Genomic DNA, 25,240 nt, shown 5'->3' on the forward strand with positions numbered 1-25,240 from the left:
ATGATTGAGTAATAAATTAATACTATCATATTTATAACTGTTTACCTAATCCTTTCCACAAGAAGTACGATTGGTATAGCATTTCATTAGACAGAGGATTTTAAGAACGATTGACAGGAAAATTGACTGTCAAACTGGTTTCATGTTTATATAGCACCGCTACAGCATAATGTCGACAAGGTAAGATCTTCGGCTGTAAAAACAACCAGGCTTCATATTTTCTTTCAAGTTCTGAGTTTCCTTTCCCTGGGTCTTGACTTGTACAGTTGGGTTTATTTTATGTTCATTTTACTTTCAGAACAATGTTCTTTTTATGTACAAATTTAACACCCCCCACCCCCCACCTGCCACCTGCCCCAAAAAGCCATTGTCCTGTGGCTAATCTAATCGTTTTCGGCAAGCATGATTCTGTAATTGAACCGCAAGAAAGAGTTTAATGTAGGAATACCATCGTCGTTGTGTTAATGAATTCCTTTTGTTTCATATAAATATGGTTTTTGTTTTCGAAGTTATGTCTTTACGTTATTCCAACATGATATGCTCCCGTTGATACCTTTGTGTTTTCCTAATGTCACTTTTGACACACCAACATGTATTCCCTTCTAGCTTAGAACCTAGATGTTAGAAGTATACAATAGAAAGCGGCAGTGTGAGATATTTAGGTGTAGTCCTGCCTTCATGGAACAAACATTTTAGTAGTTAGACGCTGATACTAGCTAGTATTCTTTTTCCTATAGTGCCTCTTATATACTTGACTTTTGAAAACTGTAGTTTATGTTTTTGTATATATATATTTGCTACTTAGCCTCTTTTTTGTAAAAATTCCCATGCATTTATAGTTTCCTCCTCGTCTTCTCTTTCTTCGTTTGTTATATTCTACGGTGTATATAAACAACTGCTATTCAGTTGTGAGAGGGTGTGTTATTTTGTTGTACATTACTATGAGGTTTCTTTTAATTTGAAAATACTCGAGGTTTGGATTTCTTGTTTCGCCACCGTCCCTCCGCCTCCCATTCTACCTCCATACTGAAAGTGTTCCTTCCCTTTTAACAACTTTTGTTGCACTTAATCATGGTTGCACATTTCAATTATCTGAAATATGGAAACTAGATTTGGTTTACTCTGCAGTCTACAGAGACATACTTGTTTATGCAGCTTTTTTCTTCTTTTCTGCGTATCCTGTTAACTCTTGCTTTGGCTGATGCTTACAAAATACAGAGAAGACTACATTTTTTAGGAAGTCTCATATACTTTATTAGGCTACGAATTCTTTAAGTATTGTGGTAGTTTAATCTGATTTCAGAGTTCACTATCAACATGTCAATTGGAGAACACTTATGCTTGATAGACAGGAAGTTGCTAAATGGTACATTCTGCGGCAATTTGTATTGTTTTTGAGACTGTGTGGTTAGTTATATCATTAATCGAAGTTAAGTTAAAACAAAAACACAACGGAGTTTTGCTCGATACAATTTATTTTGAACAGGGGACATTTAGTGGCGACATAAAGTCATTGAAATTACTTCATTTTTCTATTTTTTAACTTCACAAAGTGAGTTAACATATATTTCGTCCATTCGTTGATATTATTTGGTATCAAAAAAAGACTGTTTAGGAATTAATGTTAATACGTTTTTGTTCCCTTGGCATGATATTCTTTAAGATATCTTGGTCTGTGAGAAATGTCAAGATTTTAGTTTAATTTCATGGCGATGATATCGCTGTTTATCTCGCGCTATCACAATTTTGCTTAAAAAGTGATGACAATACTGAGCGTGGAAATGCCCATTGTGAAGAATGATACCCTTAAAGGAAATGTTGTGTGTGCTAAGATTGAGATTTTCAACGCAGTCTTGGTTTGATCGTATGGGCGAATTATGCTTAAAGAGAAATCTTGTGGGTGTTTAGATTTACATTTTTTACGCTGTCCTAAGTTGATTGTAAGGGTTGGCGCGGACACGCCGAGTATGAAGATGTATGCCTTTAAACCGAAACCTTCTAGCTGCTTCTATCAAGATTTCCAACGCAATATTGATTTGTGCTGGTGTGAATACGTCGATTAATAAGAATATTGTCTTTAGGAGATAAGCTTCTTGGTTTTGCCATCATACAATATCCAAGTATCACTGACGACAGGGCATCCTTTGTTTCAGACAGACTTCCCTGGACGAGAACGCTCTCACGAGGCAAGCCTTTCCAGGATTCGACGAACAGGAAGTCTGCATGAACATCTTCCCAGAGGACCGCGGCCCTAGGCACCCCCACCACCACCATCACCTTCCTCACCACCACCACCCCTATATCCTCAATCACGGCAATGCCAACTACAACAACAATAACAACAACCACAGCAGCCCCACAAGCAAACCGGGCTACCTGAAAGCCGTCATCACTGAGCACGAGACGTCCAAGAACCTCCAGGCCAATGACCTGGCCAAGGATACCCTCCACGATGACAAGATGATGCTTTCGTCATCCACACCTTCACCGTCTCCAGTTACGGGCTCGGCCAACAGCAGCATTGCAGAGAGAGGGCTGAAGGCCAGGGGGTCTTTCCAGTTGCCGGACCCTATTCGACCCATTGTCGTGGGTGGTGGTAGTGCCGTCAGTGAAGATTATGACGTTGACATGGAGTATGAGGACGATGACGGCACAGTGACTTGCAACGTTAATGGGTTGCCTTCGACGGAAATTTAGAGACAAGTGGTCGTGTTAAAGTCAATATACTTAATGACGTAGAGGATGACGAGGATGACATCACAGTGACTTGCATCGTCAAGGTGTTGCCTTGGGCAGACATTTTGGAAAAACATCTTACTTATTCCTTTCTGCATCCCTTTCGGTATACTCTGTGCTCTGAGTTTGCCTCGAAAGCCCTTTTCGGTTTGCTTTTATATGGATGCTGCAAACAAATATAGCCTTTTGGGCGTGTTGTGAGTGCTCTGTGAAAACGTTTCTGTAATCTAAAGGAGACATTTCGCTAACAAGCATCATCAGAAGATGCTCGCTCTGTTGGGCTTACATCGATCACAGTGTATAATACAATTCAACACAGAGACACACACACATTCACCGTCTATCTGAGTGTTCTACTGAAACTGCTTCTTTCGAAGAAAAAGAGTCTTTGTTGCGAAAGACTAGAGGTACCCGCTTTCCTTGTTCAGAGTTTGAACGAAGTTGTGCATAAATTGCGGGGAAAGTACGATTAGGGAAAACATTGTGTTTAGTCTACTGACCCAAAAAAGACAAAATATTGGTCGGGACGAAAGTGACTGGTTGACCTCTTTTTATCTGTTAGTTGAAGGTATTGTTCCACCAAGTGCAACATATCATGGTGCGCACACGGTGCACTAAAACAATGGACAAGTTGTGTGGATTTGATTTTAATACAGTTTCTTATTGGCAGAATGAAGCCTTGCCTCAGGCAGACACATGTTGTTTTGGTCGTTTTTTCCGATGGAATCTGTGAATGACAGATCATTCTTCAATATTCCACGGCCAATTACTTAAACATTCCACATTCTGTCTATACCCAGGGACACGCGTACTGCCTTCTTGTTGACGTTTAAAGCTAAGCATCAAAAGAACACAGACCTATTTGTGATAATACGTTCATTGTGCAAGGTGTGCTGGACCAAAATTCAAATGCACCGGTGTTTGTTTGCGAATGTGTGTTATGCGTGGTAAATATTGTTCCCTTTCTTTTAATATTTGTTAATTTTAATTTTGTTTTGTTTTGTGCTGTTTGCTTCGTGTTTTTTTCTCTTTGGTTTCTGTTTGTTTCTTTGGTTGTCATTGTCGTCGTTGGTTTCCATGATTATTGTTTTGATTGTTAACGACTTGACAAAGCTTGGACTATTTCCACCAGTCTATGTATAATCATTCAACTGATATAGGTGCAGAGTGTCTGAGAAAACAAACACACAGTGGAAGTATTCTTGAGTGTGTACGTACGTATGAGCCTGCATGTGAACAAACATTGTGTAAGTCAGCATGCGTATGCATCAGTCTGAGAACGTTAAGACTAGGATTTTGAGTTTATTCGAGTTGTATAAGGTTCATCAAGAGAGTGGTTAATTTCTATGTTCTTTGTCTAATAAATCGTTGCCTTTGTTTTTATAGATAAAATGAACTTTTATGCAGCTGTGTCGTACGTATCTCTATAATTGAGAATCAGGATCAGAGCTGTGTTACAATTCCTGGAAATTACCATGTCAGCTTTTGATATGCTGTGGAGGAGTTGTTTTCTTTGAGAAGGAGGTAAGCTGAGCAATATATATCTCAACTGATGTACGCCGATAGCGTAAAAATCGCTATGGTGGTCCGACGCGTAAAAAGGCATAACTGCCATGTTTATACCCTTTCCTCCCCACAGCACGAAGGTTTCTTTGTACATGAGTATGCAGATATTCGTTTATTGTCGTTCTTCCCTCCCACCTTAATCAAAAGAATGGACCATTTTGTGGAAAGTATTATCTAATTATTTTCGGCATGGTTGAATGTCTGCAATACTTATCATGTTTTTGTTTTTGAATGAGTTTTCGTTTTTTTGGGGGTTCTTTCGAAGTTAAGTTATTCACTTTGTTAACTGAACTGTATTTTTCAGTCTTTCGAATTTCGGTTACGAAAGAAGTTTCCCTGGTAGTTTCATGGAAGGAGATCGTGTTGAAATGCTCCCAGTCTTTCATCAACAACATATCCCACAAAACTATTTATAAATCCACATGTATTATGTATATGTATGGACGAATAATGCAACGAGAGAGAGAGAGAGAGAGAGAGAGAGAGAGAGAGAGAGAGCGAGAGAGCGAGAGAGCGAGCGAGAGAGCGAGAGAGAGATAGAGAGAGAGAGAGAGAGAGAGAGAGAGAGAGAGAGAGAGAGAGAGAGAGAGAGAGAGAGAGAGAGAGACAGGAGTATCGAGTTTTTCTAGTCTTGTTTTAATTACTATTTATATATACCTCTTTGATCGGATCTTCACAACTGATCCAACATCTGCACTTTGAAACAAAGATTTAAGGTCTATATGATCAAAGTAAATTGTGCAGCCAAGCGAGTTTAGCGTGGTAGAAAACCTGTCGGCATCGAATAGTTCGAATGGAAATTTTAAGTAAACATATCTTCATGTGATACAATTAGAAAACAGCAAGAGATAACACACTACAATCTGTTGGGCCACTTTCATTATAAAAAACAACGAAATAATAACTCACGATTTTATTAAATATATGTGGTGATTATAGGTCTCATGTCGACTTCCCCTCTCTATATCCTCCACCCCTTTCATTGTTCCAATTTGGAACCCCTCCGCCCAAACTCGTTTCTTACGTTTATAAGGAAGATATTTGGGAGAAAAAAACACACACCTCTAGTGAACTTAGATTCTTATTCGGAAGTGAAGCGTCCAGTAGTTCAAAACATACAAAAATGAGTTTTATAATAAAATGCCGGTTCCATGTTAATTCTCTACCCGTTTCAATTAATTCAAGATAGTAGTCTTCTTTCCCCGCAAAGCTACAACAACATAGTTCAATGTGGCCGTTTTTTTCTTTCATCAGAATCTGCTACTATATTTCCCTTTTAGCGTCTAGGTAGTACAGCAATAAAACTAGCTAAACAACGAAAGTGAGACCTTTCAAAGTGGTTAGGTGACTTTGTGCTAAACAAGAAACGCATATCGTGTTTCCTAGTATTTAGCATATCGAGCGTCAGTTATTATTGCAACATAATAAGTATGAGGGGAATTGTTTGTATGCTTGCCTATCAGTGATACATTAGGCAAATCGAGCATTATTATCATTCCGATAAGAAATTGTGAGGGATACTGTGTGCATGCATGCGAATCCTTGATACATATAATTATGTCAAAAGTTGAATTTTGTGTGTTGTTGCAAACTTCCCTTCTGCGGTTGAAGTAGACTGTTTTCTTTGGTAATGTATGTGAATCCTCAAAATTTTTTGTGCAAAAATGATCTGTTGTGTAATAATAATGATATTTTTCAAGTATTTGAAGCTGCTGGTAATTTGTTGTGAGCGAGTGTGGTAATACAGCAAAACGAACACAGAAGCTGTAACACAAACGCACACTTGTTAACACTTACACACACATACACAAACTCACTCATCTCCCCCTTCCCTACCCACAACTCGATCCTGAAAACACACACACACACACACACACACACACACACACACACACACACACGCGCGCATAATCCATCCCCGCACATACAAATATGACAGACATAGAGAGACATAACGACTTGACACTGTGGTCAGTTTATTATTCTTTGTAAGTTGGTTAATATGCCGATCGAAACATTGCTGTCACGGGGGAAAGATCATAGCAACAAAACATCGCGTGCTGGACGGAAGATCTCAATACATTGCTAAGACATATTACGGAGAAACCAAATAACAGGTAAGACAAAGCACACACAAACACAACTGCATGGGTTATAATTATAAACTGGATTAGAAAACATGGAGATTGACAGATTATCGGCTTCTTAGGTCTTTTGAACACGTATCAGGGGAGTACCATGCAACCAGGAAAACACTAAATACCTTCCGGTGAATCCTGCCACAGAATTGCACAGAGTCCTTCTTCTTCTTCTTCAGCGTTCCTAGATCAGGCCTCACACAGAGTCCTTCTTCTTCTTCAGCGTTCCTTGATCAGGCCTCACACAGAGTCCTTCTTCTTCTTCTTCTTCTTCTTCTTCTTCTTCTTCTTCTTCTTCTTCTTCTTCAGCGTTCCTAGATCAGGCCTCACACAGAGTCCTTCTTCTTCTTCAGCGTTCCTAGATCAGGCCTCACACAGAGTCCTTCTTCTTCTTCTTCTTCAACGTTCCTAGATCAGGCCTCACACAGAGTCCTTCTTCTTCTTCTTCTTCAGCGTTCTTAGATCAGGCCTCACACAGAGTCCTTCTTCTTCTTCTTCTTCAGCGTTCCTAGATCAGGCCTCACACAGAGTCCCTCTTCTTCTTCTTCTTCAGCGTTCCTAGATCAGGCCTCACACAGAGTCCTTCTTCTTCTTCTTCAGCGTTCCTAGATCAGGCCTCACACAGAGTCCTTCTTCTTCTTCTTCTTCAGCGTTCCTAGATCAGGCCTCACACAGAGTCCTTCTTCTTCTTATTCTTCTTCAGCGTTCCTAGATCAGGCCTCACACAGAGTCCTTCTTCTTCTTATTCTTCAGCGTTCCTAGATCAGGCCTCACACAGAGTCCTTCTTCTTCTTCTTCAGCGTTCCTAGATCAGGCCTCACACAGAGTCCATGGAATAAGGGCATTCTTCCACTTGGACACAAACCAAAAATAATTATTTATCTATCTTCTGCAGTTATAGATGAACAATACATTCCCTGGTGTATACACCACAAAGGCATTGGCGGTCTATTTTGTAAGACTATTTTCATTATATATGCCCGAACTTTTTAAATCGTCCTTTCATTCAGAGGAGCTGAATTAGGCCAGCGGTACAAAATCTGTATCGCATTTCGGTAAAATAACTTATTGCTGTTCTTAATGATGTCTTACAACAATATCAACTTCTTAGTTGTTTGTTTTGGGGTCCTGATTTGGTCTATTATGGTCCGCTGGACCCGAAAAGCAATAGCTAACTAACTAACTAACTCTTAGTTGTTTCTTTTTAAAAACAAGAACGGCAGAATGTGTTTAAAGCAAAGCATACGGGTTAAAGTGCCTGAAACACGCTGTTCGTGTGATGTCAACAAAGGTATCAAATTTACGTAAGTCAGAGAAACCGTGTTGTGTGCTTTGGTCATAATTAGACAAATAGAAACAGGACTAAAAAACCACAATCAATGGCATTTATCGCATTAACTCTTACATGTTGATTATTGTATCGCATGCAGAGATAACAATTATCATAACTATGCAACTGGAGATGAAAAACAACAAAGACCAACCCCATTATTCACAGTTTATATGGATATCGCACATCACAATTCTCATAAATAATGCTCTTTCATCTTCAGCTACCTCCCTCCTCTCTCTCTCTCACTCACTCCATTCATTCATTCATCTCTCTCTCTCTCTCTCTCTCTCTCTCTCTCTCTCTCTCTCTCTCTCTCTCTCTCTCTCTCTCTCTCAACCTTGTAAGAAAACTCTGACCACGTTAAAATGAGATTAAAGCCAGAATTCAGAAATTAAAGAGACATCTTCAGTACACTTTGCAACAAAGCTGGCGACGAACTTTGTACTGTCCACGAATTCCTAACATGTGATAACGAGAGAAAAAAGAGAAGTTGTTACATGAGATAGCTTCACAAATTCATACTTAACATTAATTAAACCATATCACAGCATGAAGTGTTAATATACACATAGGCAACCTTCTGATATGTTTCCACTTTAATTAATATCATAAAGAGTTTTTTTCTTGCATTTAATGAAGAAGCATGAAACCACCACTTCGTTTGAGATATATATTTACTTCACAACTGAATCACATACACCGCACACATGGAAAACACGGTGTAAGTGAGGCGTGCAGCCCACATAAAAGCAGTGTCATGTCGTGCAGTTACTGAAACCCGTGGAGTTATCAAGTACGTGTCCTTTTACACACATTGAACAAAAGCCTTTTAAGTTGTAAAAACAATGTCCAGGGCCCGTATGCATGAACTGGAAGTCAGAAACACTGGAAGTAGAGGCCTCTTTTGAAAGTGGGAACTCCCGAAGTTAACTTTCCAACTGTTCCCTATGCATGAACGCCGTAGTGCTGATTTTGAGAGTATTCGGTCAAGGTCGCGAAAATTGGGGGAATCCCAACTAGTACATGCGTTTGTTGACGGTAAGCTTGGCGACCAGAAGAAACAAGTCTCACCGCGAGTACAAAAGGGCGAACGTTGAGCGCGCTGTAGTACTAACAGCGTTATTGTTGTTGTTTTTTGAATGGTTAAACGAAAGGGTCGGTTCAAACCTGAGATGATTGTCTTGGAATTGAATGACTGCCTAGTTATGACAATGACTTTGTTGACCTGAATGTTAGGGAGAAAAATAAATGATTAATCATTATGTTGAACTTTTTTTTCTCCTTTACTAAATGTTTTAACAGAGAGGGGGGAATCGAGACGAGGGTCGTGGTGTGTGTGTGTGTGTGTGTGTGTGTGTGTGTGTGTGTGTGTGTGTGTGTGTGTGTGTGTGTGTGTATAGAGCGATTCAGAGTAAACTACTGGACCGATCTTTATGAAATTTGACATGAGAGTTCCTGGGTATGATATCCCCGGACATATTTTTCTTTTTTTCGATAAATGTCTTTGATGACGTCATATCCGGCTTTTTGTAAAAGTTGAGGCGGCACTGTCACACCCTCATTTTTCTCGAAATTTTGGCCAAGCAATCTTCGACAAAGGCTGGACTTCGGTATTGCATTTCAGCTTGGTGGCTTAAAAATCAATTAATGACTTTGGTCATTCCTGTTTTTAAGGCAGCTCATTGGGAAATGAGCTCAAACAGAATATCGAAGACGTGAAATGCGTCAATCGAGCAACTGTGGTAACTTGGCTACATATGCACACACGCACGCACGCACGCACACACACACGTACACACACACACGCACACACACACACACACACACACACACACACGCACACTCTCACACAAACACACACTCACACACATACACACACACACACACACACACACACACACACACACACACGCACACTCTCACACAAACACACACTCACACATGCACACAACGACGCCCATTTACATACAAACACCCCCTCGTATAAGCGGAGATGAAAGAGTGGTGGCCAGTGACCCAGAACGAACAAAAGTCAAAGCTGGCTGGTTGTATTCAGGGAAATTTGCACGAAATGCACGCACGAGATATGATTTTTCCTTCTATTTTCTCTGTTTGGGACTTTCATTTGCGTCAGCTCGGTTTCATATGAAAAACCGAAGAAAAGCCCTGCCCTTTTGCACTGAGAAACTTTGGAAGTAGCGTTTGTACTCCTGGGTCTCGCTGTAGTACAATTACCATCACTTACTTCCTAGTTTGCTTCCAAGTAAGCTCTTTTTTCGTCCCATGCATGCGAAAGTGAGGATGTACTTCCGATGTCGCTCAAAACTTTGGGAGTAGTCGCAAACTACCCTCAGTTACTTTCTCGCTTTGCTTCGAAGTAAGCCCTTCTTCCGGCCCATGCATACGAAAGTGAGGCAAGTACTTCCGATGTCACTCAAAACTTCGGGAGTTGTCGCGTACTTCCCCCATAAGCATACGGGCCCTGAACAGCAAAAACACTTTGAACTTCAAACACACGAAATATGACCCTTGCGATTTCCTTTGCCAGTTAGCTGTCTTTTTACACACATTGAACATAAACCTTGGATTTCTCCACGTGTTCCAGAACAGTAGAAATAATGTGAACTTCCGACACACAAACTAAAATCTTAGCCGCACATCAGCTGCTATGCGGGCTCGACAGATGCAGCCATGTGACTGTCGATGGTCAGTCTAGCTCTATGGCCCTGGTCAACAAATGTGTGGCTATAAAAAGCTCAAGCCTGTTCGCAGAGACACTTTTAGTAAAAACAAAGACCATGCATGCATACTCATCACAATGTGCACGTCACTTGTGATGTGACGCTTCGTTAACCAGCTAGCACAACCAGTGATGCCCAGTTAACCAGCCAGCACACGTTATCTGTTGTTCTTCTCCCTTCACATACTTTATCATAGCTGATACTACGAGGTGGGTAACAAGTCCAGAACACATTTCATTCCAACGTGAGGTTATTTAGGACACTCAATTACACAAAATCCGCAGAGCAGTTTTGACCCATTTTTGGTGAAAATGGTGGGAGTATGTGCTTTAGTGAAAATGGGTAGACAGAGGAGCGTAGAGAGGAACCAATGCCCCTGAGACTTGAAAAACGTGGACCCTTGACACTTGAAACATTGTCCTCGATATTCAAAACGTTGACACTGACACCTGAAACACGTCCTTGCGATTCAAAACGTGGACCTTGACAGTTGCAACACTGTGCTTGAGATTCAAAACGTTGACCTTGTCACTTGAAACACTGTCCCTGACAACTGAAACATTGACCTTGACAAACACACTGCCCTTGAGATTGAAAAAAAATGAACGTTGTCCTTGAGACTGCGAATCAAACACCGAACGCTGAACCACCAGCGTCTCTTGAGAACGAAGACTCATTGTACTCTCTCTCCTCGTCCAAACCTCCCACACACGTACGTTCACCCAGCAGAACACTCAACTCGGTGGGCGTGGCGTTGTCATAGATGCTGACACAATCGTGGTCACGGCGACGACCTTTCAACACAGGGGTGAAGACCACGCTAATCTCGCTCGGAGCAGAACCCACGACCGCGGGCACAGCGAGGTGGTTAACGTTACTCTTGAAGTTCGGGTTATCGTGTATCACAGGCTCTGAACTTGTCGGCGTCATCTTGGAGCGAGTTTTAGACATAACGTCCTTGAAAGAGTGCATCCGCCCTCGGTACTGGGTTATCCCGTTTGGGCCATCAGTATTTACAAAGCGACCGCTGTCCGAGTCTTTAAAGAGGTCGAACACCACAGGTGGAGAAGAAGAATCCGCCAGTCTGACTTTGTTGCAACTTTTGTTGGGGAGCCTCACGCTTCCAAGCATGGGGGAGTGGTGAGGGGATTGGGCGTGGGTGAGGGTGTGGTGGGGGGAGGACCCGCCCAAAAAGTGAGCCCGGCGTTGCAAGTTGGCTGAGTCTGTGACGTCATTCGCCGGAAAGTGGAATTGCGTCAAACTGCGTAGGCGTGCTTTTCGTACGTCCGGGTCCTCGCCGGTCAGCCAGTATGTTAGGACTTCCCCTTTACCCTGAAAATATCAAGATGATAAACCATCACTATTGAATATTACAGGGAATGCGAAACATGTGGTATGACGTACCCGAAGTATATTTCTAAGGCTTTGAAACTAGTACAGCCTGCTGGTATAGTTTCAATTACGTCAAACAAAGAAAAGTAAACAAAGCAACGAACGTCAAATCAGTAAAATCCAAATATGACAGCAGGATCTACAGAATTAGATAAATCTTCTCACCTCCATAATACGCATAACATACGCGCGTAAGCAAACCCCCGACAAGGTAAACAACAGCAATAAATTGTCTTCCAGCAAGCCGATTGTCTCCCCTTTAGACATTTTCCCCCTCAGGTTTGGGCTGGGTTGTTTTCGTTTGTATATTATTCTTTCCATTAAATTTCTCCGACTGTCAAGGACAAAATGTGTATCAGTAGACAACACAACACTGTATGTCTTTATGGAAAACTGACGTTAAAAACAAACAAACAACAACAACAACAAAACACTAGAGGGAAATGTGAAAATAATAAGCATACCTTCATGCTGACAAGGCCTCGTTCATCCAAAGTGTAGCCTCCCAGTTTTTCCAGGATCGCCCTGCACTCTGAACTGCAGTGAACCTTCAAAGCTGGAAATGAAATGAAACATTCAGCATTTCTTAAAACGTTTACTATTTCTATTACGAACGTATTTTCTTCAAGTTACGACTTGCAATCTTCTAGCAAATACCGTCTTGCGCGCTGTCATAAAAACGTATATATATTTAAAAAAAATAAAAATAAATAACAACAACGAGGTTGGTACCAAATCGACAAAACAATTAATTCCAATGCGATACTCAATTACACAACATCCGCAAACAAACAACATGGAACACGTGAGTTGATTTGTCAAATTTCGTTCAAAGTGCAGTGTACTGGATCCGATACTGACCTTCCCCGTTGGTTTCCATTCTGGATGCGGTGTTGACAGTGTCACCAAAGAGGGTATAGCGCGGCATTGTCAACCCTACCACGCCAGCAACACAGGGTCCTAACAAAAAAACAAAAAAAAGGGCAGCATACCACTAAATAATAGACTGAGATAAGATGAGATAAGATAAAATGTTTCTTTGACGACAAAAATGGCTCCAAGTAAATAAAAGTGCTTTTAACATCCGACCCTCACCCCATTATACAGAAATGCACGTGTGCATTAATTGGCAATTATTTAACTGACGATCTTGTTTAACTGTGTTTGATCGTTATATAAAGTTGACCCGATGTTGCGGGTCCCAGGTAGATAAATATTCGTAATTGAAAGGGAGTTGCCGCGCAGTCGTGTTGCAAGGGTGGCAACTTTGGAAATTTAGATCAAGGGAACATTCTCTTGTTTCCCTCCCTTGGAAGCTGTTACAAAGAATTGAAAGGAGATTGAGCCTGATTTGCTTTCACACACACACACACACACACACACACACACACACACACACACACACACACACACACACACACAGACACGCGCATGCACACACACACACACGCACACACACACTTACACCAAACACTTCCTACAACTTTGCTGGTTTTCGGTAATGTTAAACTTTAGCGTTGTAAATTCATATCTCACAATCAAGTGGCGTATTTTACTTATGTTTGATACAAGTCCCTTCAATCGAACCAAAGAATATGTATCGTGAAATTAATTGAGGGATTGAGCTCCACACTTCAGCATTGTACATTAATTTGGTAATTTGATCGACGAGAAGGACGACAAAATGCATACGTAATATCGACAGAGTTGCCTCGACTCATTCAAAATGGCGGCTGTGCCAACGCATGTAAACGAAAGGCATCTGAACAGTTCAGTCCGTGACTTCAAAGGTATCCCAAATGACTTGTTATGCCTACAACAAGAGCAGGTTCTGCAAAATTGGAGGTTTAAATGCCACTGGATTGTGAGCTATGAATTTACAAGGCTTAAGTTCAACATTACCTGGTTTTCTTCATCAGGTGTAAACTTACCAAATTGAAACGACTGCAATGCTACAAACAAACTGACTTACAATCCCCTTGAGACTTGAATAAGCTGCAAAAACTTGAACAATTTACTTGCTTTATGTCTTCTAGGAAAAAAGGCTTGCTTTAAAAACTAACCACACACTGGAGGATTTCGAGGTTCCTTTCACACATGACTTACCAGAATGGATACCAATGCGGAGCTTGAGCGTTTCCTTAGGTTTGTGGCGAATGCGAAACGTTTTAATGGCGGTAAGCAGATCTAGCGACATGGACGCCACCTCTCCGGCGTGCAAATCGCCATTCCTCAACGGGAGACCACTCACAACCATGTAGGCGTCACCGATTGTTTCCACCTTGTACACGTCATAATGGCGGACGATGGAGTCGAAGGCAGTGTAGAGATCGTTGAGCATGTCCACCACCTGAAGAATAATACGAAACCATTTTAACACGTGTTCATAAATGCAAAATAATGCTTCTTCTGCAATTGGGTAACGTTCAAGAACCGATAGTGCCCCAAATTATTCTATCCAATCTTTGAACAGGCCACCGTGAAAAATGAAAATGAAAATAAGATGAACGGAACAAACTAAATTTAGCATCAAATTTAACGCTTTTCATCACAAGATTGCCAAGGCCAACAACAAAAAATGGTCTGTTTACGGTATCCCGACCGACCCTATTTTTTAGCGCGACCCTAGACTTTTTGGGGGGCATTTGGGTAAAAAAAAAATAAAAAGTCTTTGTTTTTTTGCAAAATAACTTAAAAATATGTATTTAGGGAAAAACAATAAATAAAAAAAATAAAAATCCCGACCTACTGACCCTATTTTTTGGGGCCAATGTTACCGCAAACAGACTTTTTGTGCGTGGCCTAAACAGTTTCATCAGGCTGCAATGGTTGTTTCTGTCTGCAAAGTTTGGTTGCTTGCAACAGTTCCCTTCAACAACTCGGGATGCTATTCCGGAGAAATACACCCCTCTCTGCTCGACCCCCGGCACAATCACACACACACACACACACACACACACACACACACACACCCTAAACAGAACTGTAATTCAATGTATCGGTCAATTGCTGCATTACATCTGATCTATAATGTCAGTGTAAAAAGGTGAAGTTTCTTGCACGGATGCAAAAACGAACTTGGCTCCGAAAATGCAACCGGAGACACAGGCAAACATGACTATTCAATCATTGACAGCGGCTTTCACTCAGTTTCACAACAAGCGCAAAAAACACGTGCTCTTCGAAAGAGTCGCGAGTGGAAAGAGTGAAAATCCGTGTTTGTGCACTCTACCGAAATAAAAGGAAACCGTAACATAGCCTGGGTGGGACAGTTAGAATTACCGTTAATTACCATGAATGACCATGAATTACCTTGTAAGCGCCCTACTTTGTATATAGTACCTTGTAAACGCACACACACACACATTTATTTTCGAAGGTGTCGTAAAACAGTTTCTAGTTGATTCTAAACCTCTTCACAAAATGCAGAATTATTATTCAAATAATTAATGACAAGATCCTGCAATGCAGTCATACCGTTTGAGTTCATAGTTTTTCCACTGCAGTGTCTGGATAGCCATGCCAAAAGTAGACGAAGATTTGAGAGACACATCTAAGGTTGAATAGGTCGACCTTAAGGGATTTAAAGAGATCTGGTTTGTTTACAAAGGGCCATATCAGGGCGGTGCTGCTTTGACATATAACGTGCGCCACACACAAGACAGAAGTCGCAGCACAGGCTTCATGTCTCACCCAGTCACATTATTCTGACACCGGACCAACCAGTCCTAGCACTAACCCCATAATGCCAGACGCCAGGCGGAGCAGCCACTAGATTGCCAATTTTAAAGTCTTAGGTATGACCCGGCCGGGGTTCGAACCCACGACCTCCCGATCACGGGCCTTACCACTAGGCCAACCGTGCCAGTATAAAGAGATCTGGTAAAGACACGTAGGGCCTATCCCCCCCCCCCAATCCCTCTCCTATTTTGCGAGATGACTTTGATCAGGACAAACGAACTGGCTGCAATTATATTTCAGTGTGTGCAAATTTATGATTGTTGTTCAGACGGACACGCACTACTGCTCGTTACGCTGGATAATATACGAAGCAGATCTTGAGTCTAAAACTATGACACAAAGGGATTGTTGTGGTTAGTTTCCATGTTCGATTTTGGCGAGGCACTAGCACACACACGAACGCGTCTGTCACAGTCACAGAGAAAGAGACAGAGGGCGAAGACATGTTTGCGCAGAAACAAATCCTCGGTTCATTCTCACACCAAGTGTTCAAATACCGCTATTTCTCACGAGGAACGGATTCTGCACCGGGTACAGTACCTGGTAAACGTGCACCCCCTACTTGTGAGTGAAATTTGTGTATAAGGGGTGAGGGCGCTTACAAGGTAGTTTAAGTTAATTACATTTTTTATTTACGGGAGTTGTGTACTTTTACGGTTCACTGGTTTTCCCCACCCAGAAGACACCAAATTTTGTCATCAATGGATCTTTTTCATTACCGCACGAGAAACAGTGATCTCCAGCAAGGAAATCGCAGGCTATACTCTTAATCCCAGACAAACAAAATAAATGGAAAACTGGGACTGCACACTGAACAGCTTAACTCAATCTTTGAAAAACAATAGCGGCTTTTATCTTAATTCAAGATTAACAATCGCAAATTAAAACGGGGACTGCGCACAAACAGCTAAACCCAATCTTTGAACAAAAATAACGTTTGGTGCTGTTGTAAGTAATGTCCCCCTGAATTAGACCGTAAAGTCTGACCTTTATTTGATTTGTGTTTTGGTGTTTATCTTGTGTAACTTTTTATTTTCGTGTTTTGTGTGTGTTTTGTTTTACTTTGCTGAACATGGTAAGCCTAATGCCTACACACACACACAATAGCCAGAATATAACGGTCATCAAATTGCGCACCAGCACTTAACCCTGTCCACTGTAATAACAGAGATCCTGCTTTTCTGTTTGGATTCGGTTTCACGTTCTCTTTCAGTGCCGCTCCCTCCTTCTCTCTCTCTCTCTCTCTCTCTCTCTCTCTCTCTCTCTCTCTCTCTCTCTCTCTCATCTGATCTTCTCTCCCTTTCTCTTTCTTTCTCTGTTTCTGTCTGTCCGTCAGTCTGTCTGTGGAGTCGCTTGTTCTCTCTCTCTCTCTCTCTCTCTCTCTCTCTCTCTCTCTCTCTCTCTCTCTCTCTCTCTCTCCCTCACACACACCCTATCTCTCTCACTTTCACTCGCCGGCTTTCCCCCTTCTTTTCTTGCTCTTTGTGCAACGTAAATGATTGTATTACTTTTTATAACGAGACTCATCTCGATGTCCATGTTCATCAATCTGATCCCTGTTGGAGCCCAATACACGTGCGCTTTTTTACATTTAGTCAAGTTTTGACTTAATGTTTTAACATAGAGGGGGAATCGAGACGAGGGTCGTGGTGTAGGGGCCTATGTGTGTGTGTGTGTGTGTGTGTGTGTGTGTGTGTAGAGCGATTCAGACTAAACTACTGGACCGATCTTTATGAAATTTGACATGAGAGTTCCTGGGAATGATATCCCCGGACTTTTTTTCCATTTGTTCGATAAATACCTTTGATGACGTCACATCCGGCTTTTCGTAAAAGTTGAGGCGGCACTGTCACACCCTCATTTTTCAATCAAATTGATTGAAATTTTGGCAAAGCAATCTTCGACAAAGGCCGGACTTTGGTATTGCATTTCAGCTTGGTGGCTTAAAAACTAATGAATGAGTTTGGTCATTAAAAATCGGAAACTTGTAATTATTTTTTTTTTTATTAAACTATCCAAAAACAATTTCATCTTATTCTTCGTCATTTTGTGATTCCAAAAACATGTACATATGTTATATTTGGATTACAAACAAGCTCTGAAAATCTAAAATATGAATATTATGATTAAAATTAATTTTCAGCTGTCGGTCCCTGATTCCAAAAACATATAGATATGATATGTTTGAATTAAAAGCAAACTCAGTAAGCTAAAGAGAATAGAGATACAGAAAAGCGTGTTATCCTGCTCAGCGCGATCCAAACCCCGGCTCAAAAAGACAGCCTTCACCTGCTCACAAGACCAGAGCAGGTTACCATCTTCAGGCTGCGAACAGGGCACAACAGGCTGAACAAACACCTCCACTCAAAGCTGAAAGTTGTGCCGTCCCCGATGTGTCCCTGCGGAGAAGCAGAGCAGGACACCCACCACATCCTACAAGACTGCGGGAACTTCCAGTTGTTGAGAAGGAAGATGTGGCCGGAGCCGACTCCCATCCAGGATAAGCTGTACGGCACGGCGGCGTCCCTGCAGATGACCACTACATTTCTCAATTGGACTGGTCTCCACGTGTAGCGGCAACAAGAAGAAGAAGAAGAAGAAGAAGAAGACTACCGCACTATTCTGGCTTGTCGATTTCACTGCCTTTGCCACGAGCGGTGGACTGACGAAACTACGAGTATGCGGTCTTGGTGAAAAAAGCAGTGCGTTCAGTTTCATTCTGTGAGTTCAACAGCTTGACTAAATGTTGTTATTTTGCCTTCCGCGACTTGTTTTGGTCTGTGGTCGTGTTCTCTATTGCCGCGTTTATTTCTTTCATTTTTGTGCTTTTGGTTTATGTCTTGCTTTAACCGACAAAACGGGGTCCTGATGGTCCGCTGGACCCATTAAGCAACAGTTAACTAACTAACTAACCGACGAAACACAGACAGACAGACATACCGACAGACAGACATACAGACAGACAGACAAACACACATTCACACAAATACACATTCACGCGCATACACGCACGCACGCACGAATGCACGCACGCACGCACACACAAACAATCACACATGCACGCACGCACACCCACACACACACACACACACACACATACACACACACACTCATACACTATTATTTTTGCCCCGCTGATCTGAAACTTCCAAACTTTCACACTTATCCTCATGGCCTGGCCGGCCCCAAAAGAAATGTCTGCAACACTTTATGGATGTCCGGCTGGTATAGTTTGGGGAATGTCAAGCAGAATATTACACCCCAGGGCTGAGTCATATTCTACATAATTCCGTCATATCTGATGCACCTGACGTCCTGATGGCCGACGGGTTCTGTTTGGGAAATGTCAAGCAAACTATAACACACTCAGGCTACGTCATAAGACACCATACCGTCATATCTGATTTATCTGACGTCATAATTGCTTTGAACAATGTTTGATGGTGTTCTCTGCCGGGTAAGATAAGCGACGTTAAAACCACAGGCACTCGTCACGAGCGGGTCGGGATCAAAGTGGGCGGTGTGACGATAGTGGTCATAAGATGACGTATGTAATGATGTCATGTGATAGGAAGTAATTGTACTTTTGCACATGCGCACTGGATGCAGATGCCAATGGACATGCGACACCCCATTAGTATGATCATCTTGAATAAAGAGCTCGAAGAAGAAGCCAAGCGTTTGTCCTTTTGAGCTAACGTGATAGGCGGGGCTTGTGCGCTCTCAAGATTACGTATAAACCATAAGAAAAGACGACCGTCCATCACAAGTGACATCCAAGACATAGGCCCCGCCCACCTCGTGACGAGTGCCTGTGGTTAAAACGAAGAGAGTTTGCTACAATAAGCAACTTTTTCTGTGTGTGCAGGGACTGTCTAAAACTCATTATTTTCCCTTGAAGATCAAAGAGTGATGCTAAAATTCTTTACAGATGTGCCTCCAAGGAGAACCAAAGTGCATTGAATAAACACTTCTCCCGATAAACTTGTAATGAACCCGAAACAAGAACAGTGGAAACTTCCGGGCTGCGTAAACAACGTTCAATGGGTGTTCGGAGTAAACACACATGCTAATCGACGGCTATAAACGAAACACTCAAAACGCTGAATTTCCCTTGTGTACAAGCGTAAATGATTGTGTGTGGGTCTGTGTGAGTGTGTGAGAGAGAGAGAGGGAGAGAGAGAGAGGAAGAGAGAGAGAGAGAGGGGGGAGAGAGAGGGGATGGAGGGAGAGGGGAGAGAGAGGGAGAGAGAAAAAGAGAGATAGGAAGAGAAGGAGAGAGAGAGGGGAGAGAGTGGAAGAGGGAGAGGAGAGAGAGGGAGGGAGAGAGAGGGAGGGAGAGAGAGGGAGCGAGAGAGGGAGATAAGAGAGAGGAAAGAGGGGAGATCGAGTGGAGAGAGAGGGGAGAGGAGAGAGAGAGCGAGAGGGAGAGGAGAGAGAGGGAGGGAGGGAGATAGAGAGAGAGGGAGAGAGAGAGGGAGATAAGAGAGAGGGAGAGGGGAGAGTGACGAGAGAGGGGAGAGAGAGAGGGAGAGGGGAGAGAGAGGGAGAGGGGAGAGAGAGGGAGAGAGAGAGGAGAGAGAGAGAGAGGAAGAGAAGGAGAGTGGGAGAGGAGAGAGAGGGAGGGAGAGAGAGAGAGAGGGAGATAAGAGAGAGAGGGGAAAAAGGGGAGAGTGGAGAGAGGGGGTAGAGAGAGAGGAAGAGAGAGAGAGAGAGAGAGAGAGAGAGAGAGGGAGAGAGAGAGAGAGGGAGAGAGAGAGAGAGAGGAAGAGAGGGAGATGAGAGAGAGAGAGGGGAAAGAGAGAGGAGAGAGAGGGGAGAGAGAGGGAGGGAGGGAGGGAGGGAGAGAGAGAGAGAGAGGGAGAGAGACAGAAAGAAAAAGAGAGACTCAGACTCAGACTCAGAACTTTATTACAAAAGGATAAAGGTTTTAGGCAAAGCCTATTCTTCCAACCTGTCCTTTATACAACACATAAAGACAGACGCACATTACAAATATAAATTCAATCATATAAACTACAGAAATACATTGTACAGAATGCAACACAATGTGCATTTAAGGAGAGAGAGAGAGAGAGAGAGAGAGAGAGAGAGAGAGAGAGAGAGAGAGAGAGAGAGAGAGAGAGAGAGAGAGAGAGAGAGAGAGAGAGAGAGAGAGAGAGAGAGAGAGAGAGAGAGAGAGAGAGAGAGAGAGAGAGAGAGAGAGAGAGAGAGAGAGAGAGACAGACAGACAGACAGACAGACTCAACTCAACTCAACTCAAATTTTATTGGCTTCAATTTTCATAGAAGAATTTGTCTTGCGCTTGGGAGAAAGTAAGAGTATAACATATAAAAACAGCATTCATATCACATTTCATGTATCACACACAGTAATCACAAGTATAGGCCTACAATTATCACATTTGTACCTGTATCATACATGCAAATAAATAGTATCACATTTCCACGTATCACACACAATATATACATTACATAACATACAGCAAGCTTCCATCTCCCGCGCCCCCCCCCCCCCTTCCCACACATACATATCCTCGCACGTGCGTCGACTCCATACAATTGACATCATCAGTCCATTAACTAAAATGCACAATAACTAGTAGTGGGTACTTAATACGTGCTCAACTAGACCTGCTAACTAAAATAATAACAGAAACAAAAACAAGGACTGGGCACAACATTTACACGTGTGTGACCTACTTACATCAGGTGCCTGTGATCTATAAATAACAATGATTGCGTTTAAAGTAAAACATGAATAATGCCGATGTTTACTAACAATAAATACATAACAACTAAGATAAAAATGTATGTGCTTTCATAATATGATTATTTTATAAAACACAGTGGGGAATTTTGGAAAATAATTTTTATACGAAACTGCGCACATCGAGTCGAGCTCTGTAGCGTGTGTGTTCGGAGCACAGTGGTTCGGAGGCAGGAGACACACATGGCTGTGGATATTAATTGTTCGGTGGATTAAAAAGGATACCCCGACTTCGGCAGGGCAGAAGGAGGTACAAGACGGTGTGCTGTATTGCTGTGTGTGTGTGTGTGCTGTGCAGACATTCTGTGTTATGTGCATGTTCTATTCTAGTCTGTCCGTAGGCTTCCTCTGAGGGCCTATTGTGTACAAGGGGAGGTCACTTCCGCCTTATAAACAAACACATGTGGAGACCCACAGAAATACCATAGCATCGTAATGAAAGAGGGCAAAAATACTGATAACAGCAAGGTAAGACAGGTCTAGGACATTATTTCTAGGACTGACTAAGCAATAGAACAACATCATGATCTTCATAAGCAAATGATAGTGAGAACAAAACAAAATTCTTACTCTTCTGACTGCTCCCAGTGATTGACATTCAGAACATCCATCCTGTTCTATTCTAAATAGTTGTAAAAAAACTTCATAAGAATAATATTAAACATACATACTTAATTTGTTTAAACATAATTCTAGTGTAAAAGTATACGTTATAAGTTGTGGAGATAATTTTAAAACATGAAGATAAAAAACACAACAATAACATGACAACATTAGAGTACAATGCATTCCTAGCTAGCTCTGAGGAAAACACCATTGTACATTTTTCAGTATCACATGCATGCACTAAGTGGTATCATTAAGAACTGAGATGGCGGATGGAATAAACGACTTCCGCATGCGAGAGGTTCTACACTTTGCAGCTCTGTATCTACGCCTAGATGGCATGAGTGCAAACTGATCATGCAGGGGGTGCGATTCATCTTCAACGACCTTTCGTGCTTTTGTGGCTGTTCTCTTATGCACCAGTTCATCCAAGCTTGGGAACTGAACCCCAACCACCTTTTCTGCCTGTCTGATCACTCTTGCCAGATGGCTCTTGTCCTCTACAGTGCCCCATAGTACCATACCATGAGGTTGAAGGTCAAAACACTTTCAATGCTGGCTCTGTAGAACATTGCCAGTATTTCAGGGCAGACCTTGAACTGCTTGAGTTTCCTCAGAAAGTATAATCTTGAATTGCACTTGCTAACTACCTTGGCTATGTGTTTTGACCACGAGAGATCTGAACTGATGATGCAGCCCGACAGACAGACAGACAGACAGACAGACGCACATAAAAAAACATCAATCATATAAAATAGATTGTATGGATTGCAGCACAATGTGCATTTAAGGGATTTCATAAGGAGTAACTCAAAGAATACAAAATTACATTGGCATAGTACTAATACCTTTCATTTGGGTCTAAGTTGCTCAGATCAGCTAGACATCCGTTTATACTAATACAAAGTGTTTTTAGATTAACAATCGAACAGGATATTTCATTCATTAATGATGTGTGAACGTGACAATCTCTTAAACATAGTCCCTGAAGTTGCATTTCTTATATGTTGGGGGAAGGAGTTCCATTGAAACGCTCCCGAGAAGGCTAAGCTTGATTTGTAGAGGTCTATGCGAGGTATAGGAGGGACCCATATCTTTTTGTGGCATGTTTGAAATGTGATTGCAAATATTTAGGACAGTCTCCATTAAGAATTGTATACATGAACACAGCCTTGTTTAACGTCAACTGATCTTTCAACGGGAGGAAATTCAGGAGCTTTAGTTTATCATCCGTGGACCTACTCGACTCATGCAGAATAAGTTTTGCAGCTCGGCGATGCAGGGAATTGAGTTTTTTTTAGATGAACATCACTGCAGTTATCCCAAAGTGTCGAAGCAAAGTTTATATGAGGCATTATGTGAGCGTAATAGAACATTTTGAGTGCTTCAGTATCTGCGTAATGCCTTAATTTTGATAACAGGTACACATTCTTTGATACTAATTTACAAATACTACTCAAATGAGTTTGCCATTTCAACTCTTGATCAATGGTAACACCCAATAATCTATGCTCGCTAACTTGCTGCACTTGAGTTGAACCAACTGACAGTTGTAATTGTAAGGGACTTAATTGGTGTTTCTGTCTCGTGGTAATCACCATACTCTTTGTTTTAATCGGATGAATAATCATTGCATTAGAAACGCACCACTCTGTGATTTCATCCACAATTGTTTGAAGAGAAGAGTTGACGGATTCCAAAGATTTTTGACTGGTGTGAACAGAAGAGTCGTCTGCGAAAAACTCGCATCTAACTTTTTTATCTGACACATGAAGGGGTAAATCATTTATATAAATACAGAACAAGATAGGTCCTAATACAGACCCCTGAGGGACACCACTCTGACAAACTCGTTTGACGAAGTTTTACAGTTAATGGATACATACTGTGTCCGTTTTGAAAGATACGATTAAAAAAAAGGCACAGGCGGAGTCGTCTTTTAAATAGCACTTTAATTTCTTCAGTATAAGTGAGTGATCTACTAGGTTAAAGGCTTTCTTAAAGTCTAGAAACAACGCTCCCGTTATTTCTGCTTTGTTTATTGCTGACAGCCAAGTCTCACATAAAGTGGCGGTGTGGCAGGAATGCTTAGAGCGGAATCCAGACTGAAAAAGATGAAACAGATTCATCTGTTCCATATTGTTTTGTTTGGTTATCGCCCAGCCGACCACGAATGGCCATATCAGGGCGGTGCTGCTTTGACATATAACGTGCGCCACACACAAGACAGAAGTCGCAGCACAGGCTTCATGTCTCACCCAGTCACATTATTCGGACAGGGTGGCCGAGTGGTAACGCACTTGCGCTCGGAAGCGAGAGGTTGCGAGTTCAGCCCTGGGTCAGGGCGTTAGCAATTTTCTCCCCCCTTTCCCTAACCTCGGTGGTGGGTTCAAGTGCTAGTCTTTCGGATGAGACGAAAAACCGAGGTCCCTTCGTGTACACTACATTGGGGTGTGCACGTTAAAGATCCCACGATTGACAAAAGGGTCTTTTCTGGCAAAATTGTATAGGCATAGATAAAAATGTCCACCAAAATACCCGTGTGACTTGAAATAATAGGCCGTGAAAAGTAGGATATGCGCCGAAATGGCTGCGATCTGCTGGCCGATGTGAATGCGTGATGTATTGTGTAAAAAAATGCCATCTCACACGGCATAAATAAATCCCTGCGCCTTGAATATGTGCGCGATATAAATTGCATAAAAATTTTTTTAAAAAAAAATCCCTGCGCTTGGAACTGTACCCACGGAATACGCGCGATATAAGCCTCATATTGATTGATTGATTGATATTCTGACACCGGACCAACCAGTCCTAGCACTAACCCCATAATGCCAGACGCCAGGCGGAGCAGCCACTAGATTGCCAATTTTAAAGTCTTAGGTATGACCCGGCCGGGGTTCGAACCCACGACCTCCCGATCACGGGGCGGACGCCTTACCACTAGGCAAACCGTGCCGGTGTAGGATCCGGTCCGGTCCCCCCTCTGAAGTAGTCCCCCGGGGGACCAATTCGTGGCAAAAACTGCTCTATAATGGTCCCCCCTTAGACATCCAGCCTCGTTTTTCTCAGGCATTCAAGCCATTTTCAATCTATATCTTCATCCGGTATTATGTAGTGCACAGACAGCAATCTCTTTGTTTGACTATATTTTGCAGAAAATAAAATAGATCTGATTTATAATGCCGTTCAAAAGAAAAATCACATGAAATAAAATG

The 25,240-nt window shown here is 42.0% G+C and overlaps 2 protein-coding genes across 12 annotated transcripts in view; one reads left to right on the top strand and one right to left on the bottom strand.

The window, feature by feature from the left end:
• The window catches only part of LOC138958776 (cadherin-23-like), a 30,180-nt gene extending 24,176 nt beyond the window's left edge, over positions 1-6,004 (top strand). For 4 of the 11 annotated variants that reach the window (XM_070330061.1, XM_070330063.1, XM_070330062.1 and 1 more), the window contains one exon: positions 2,154-6,004. In XM_070330061.1, the coding sequence (XP_070186162.1) occupies positions 2,154-2,697 (544 nt within the window). In that variant the 3' untranslated portion in view covers positions 2,698-6,004. Of the gene's footprint in view, positions 1-154; positions 181-2,153 lie in introns of all 11 variants that reach the window. The other 7 variants (XM_070330065.1, XM_070330067.1, XM_070330068.1 and 4 more) reach the window with 5 other exon arrangements.
• A 3,649-nt stretch (positions 6,005-9,653) lies between these two features.
• Positions 9,654-25,240, bottom strand: part of LOC138958779 (guanylate cyclase 32E-like) — a 208,202-nt gene continuing 192,615 nt past the window's right edge. Inside the window, exons 19-22 of the mRNA XM_070330071.1 lie at positions 14,013-14,256; positions 12,768-12,866; positions 12,371-12,462; positions 9,654-11,846 (exon numbers count right to left, since the gene is read on the bottom strand). Coding sequence (XP_070186172.1) covers positions 11,142-11,846; positions 12,371-12,462; positions 12,768-12,866; positions 14,013-14,256 — 1,140 coding nt within the window. The 3' untranslated portion in view covers positions 9,654-11,141. The remainder of the gene's footprint in view (positions 11,847-12,370; positions 12,463-12,767; positions 12,867-14,012; positions 14,257-25,240) is intronic.

Source organism: Littorina saxatilis, linkage group LG2, assembly GCF_037325665.1.
Source record: "Littorina saxatilis isolate snail1 linkage group LG2, US_GU_Lsax_2.0, whole genome shotgun sequence".
NCBI classification, from domain to species: Eukaryota; Metazoa; Mollusca; class Gastropoda; order Littorinimorpha; family Littorinidae; genus Littorina; species Littorina saxatilis.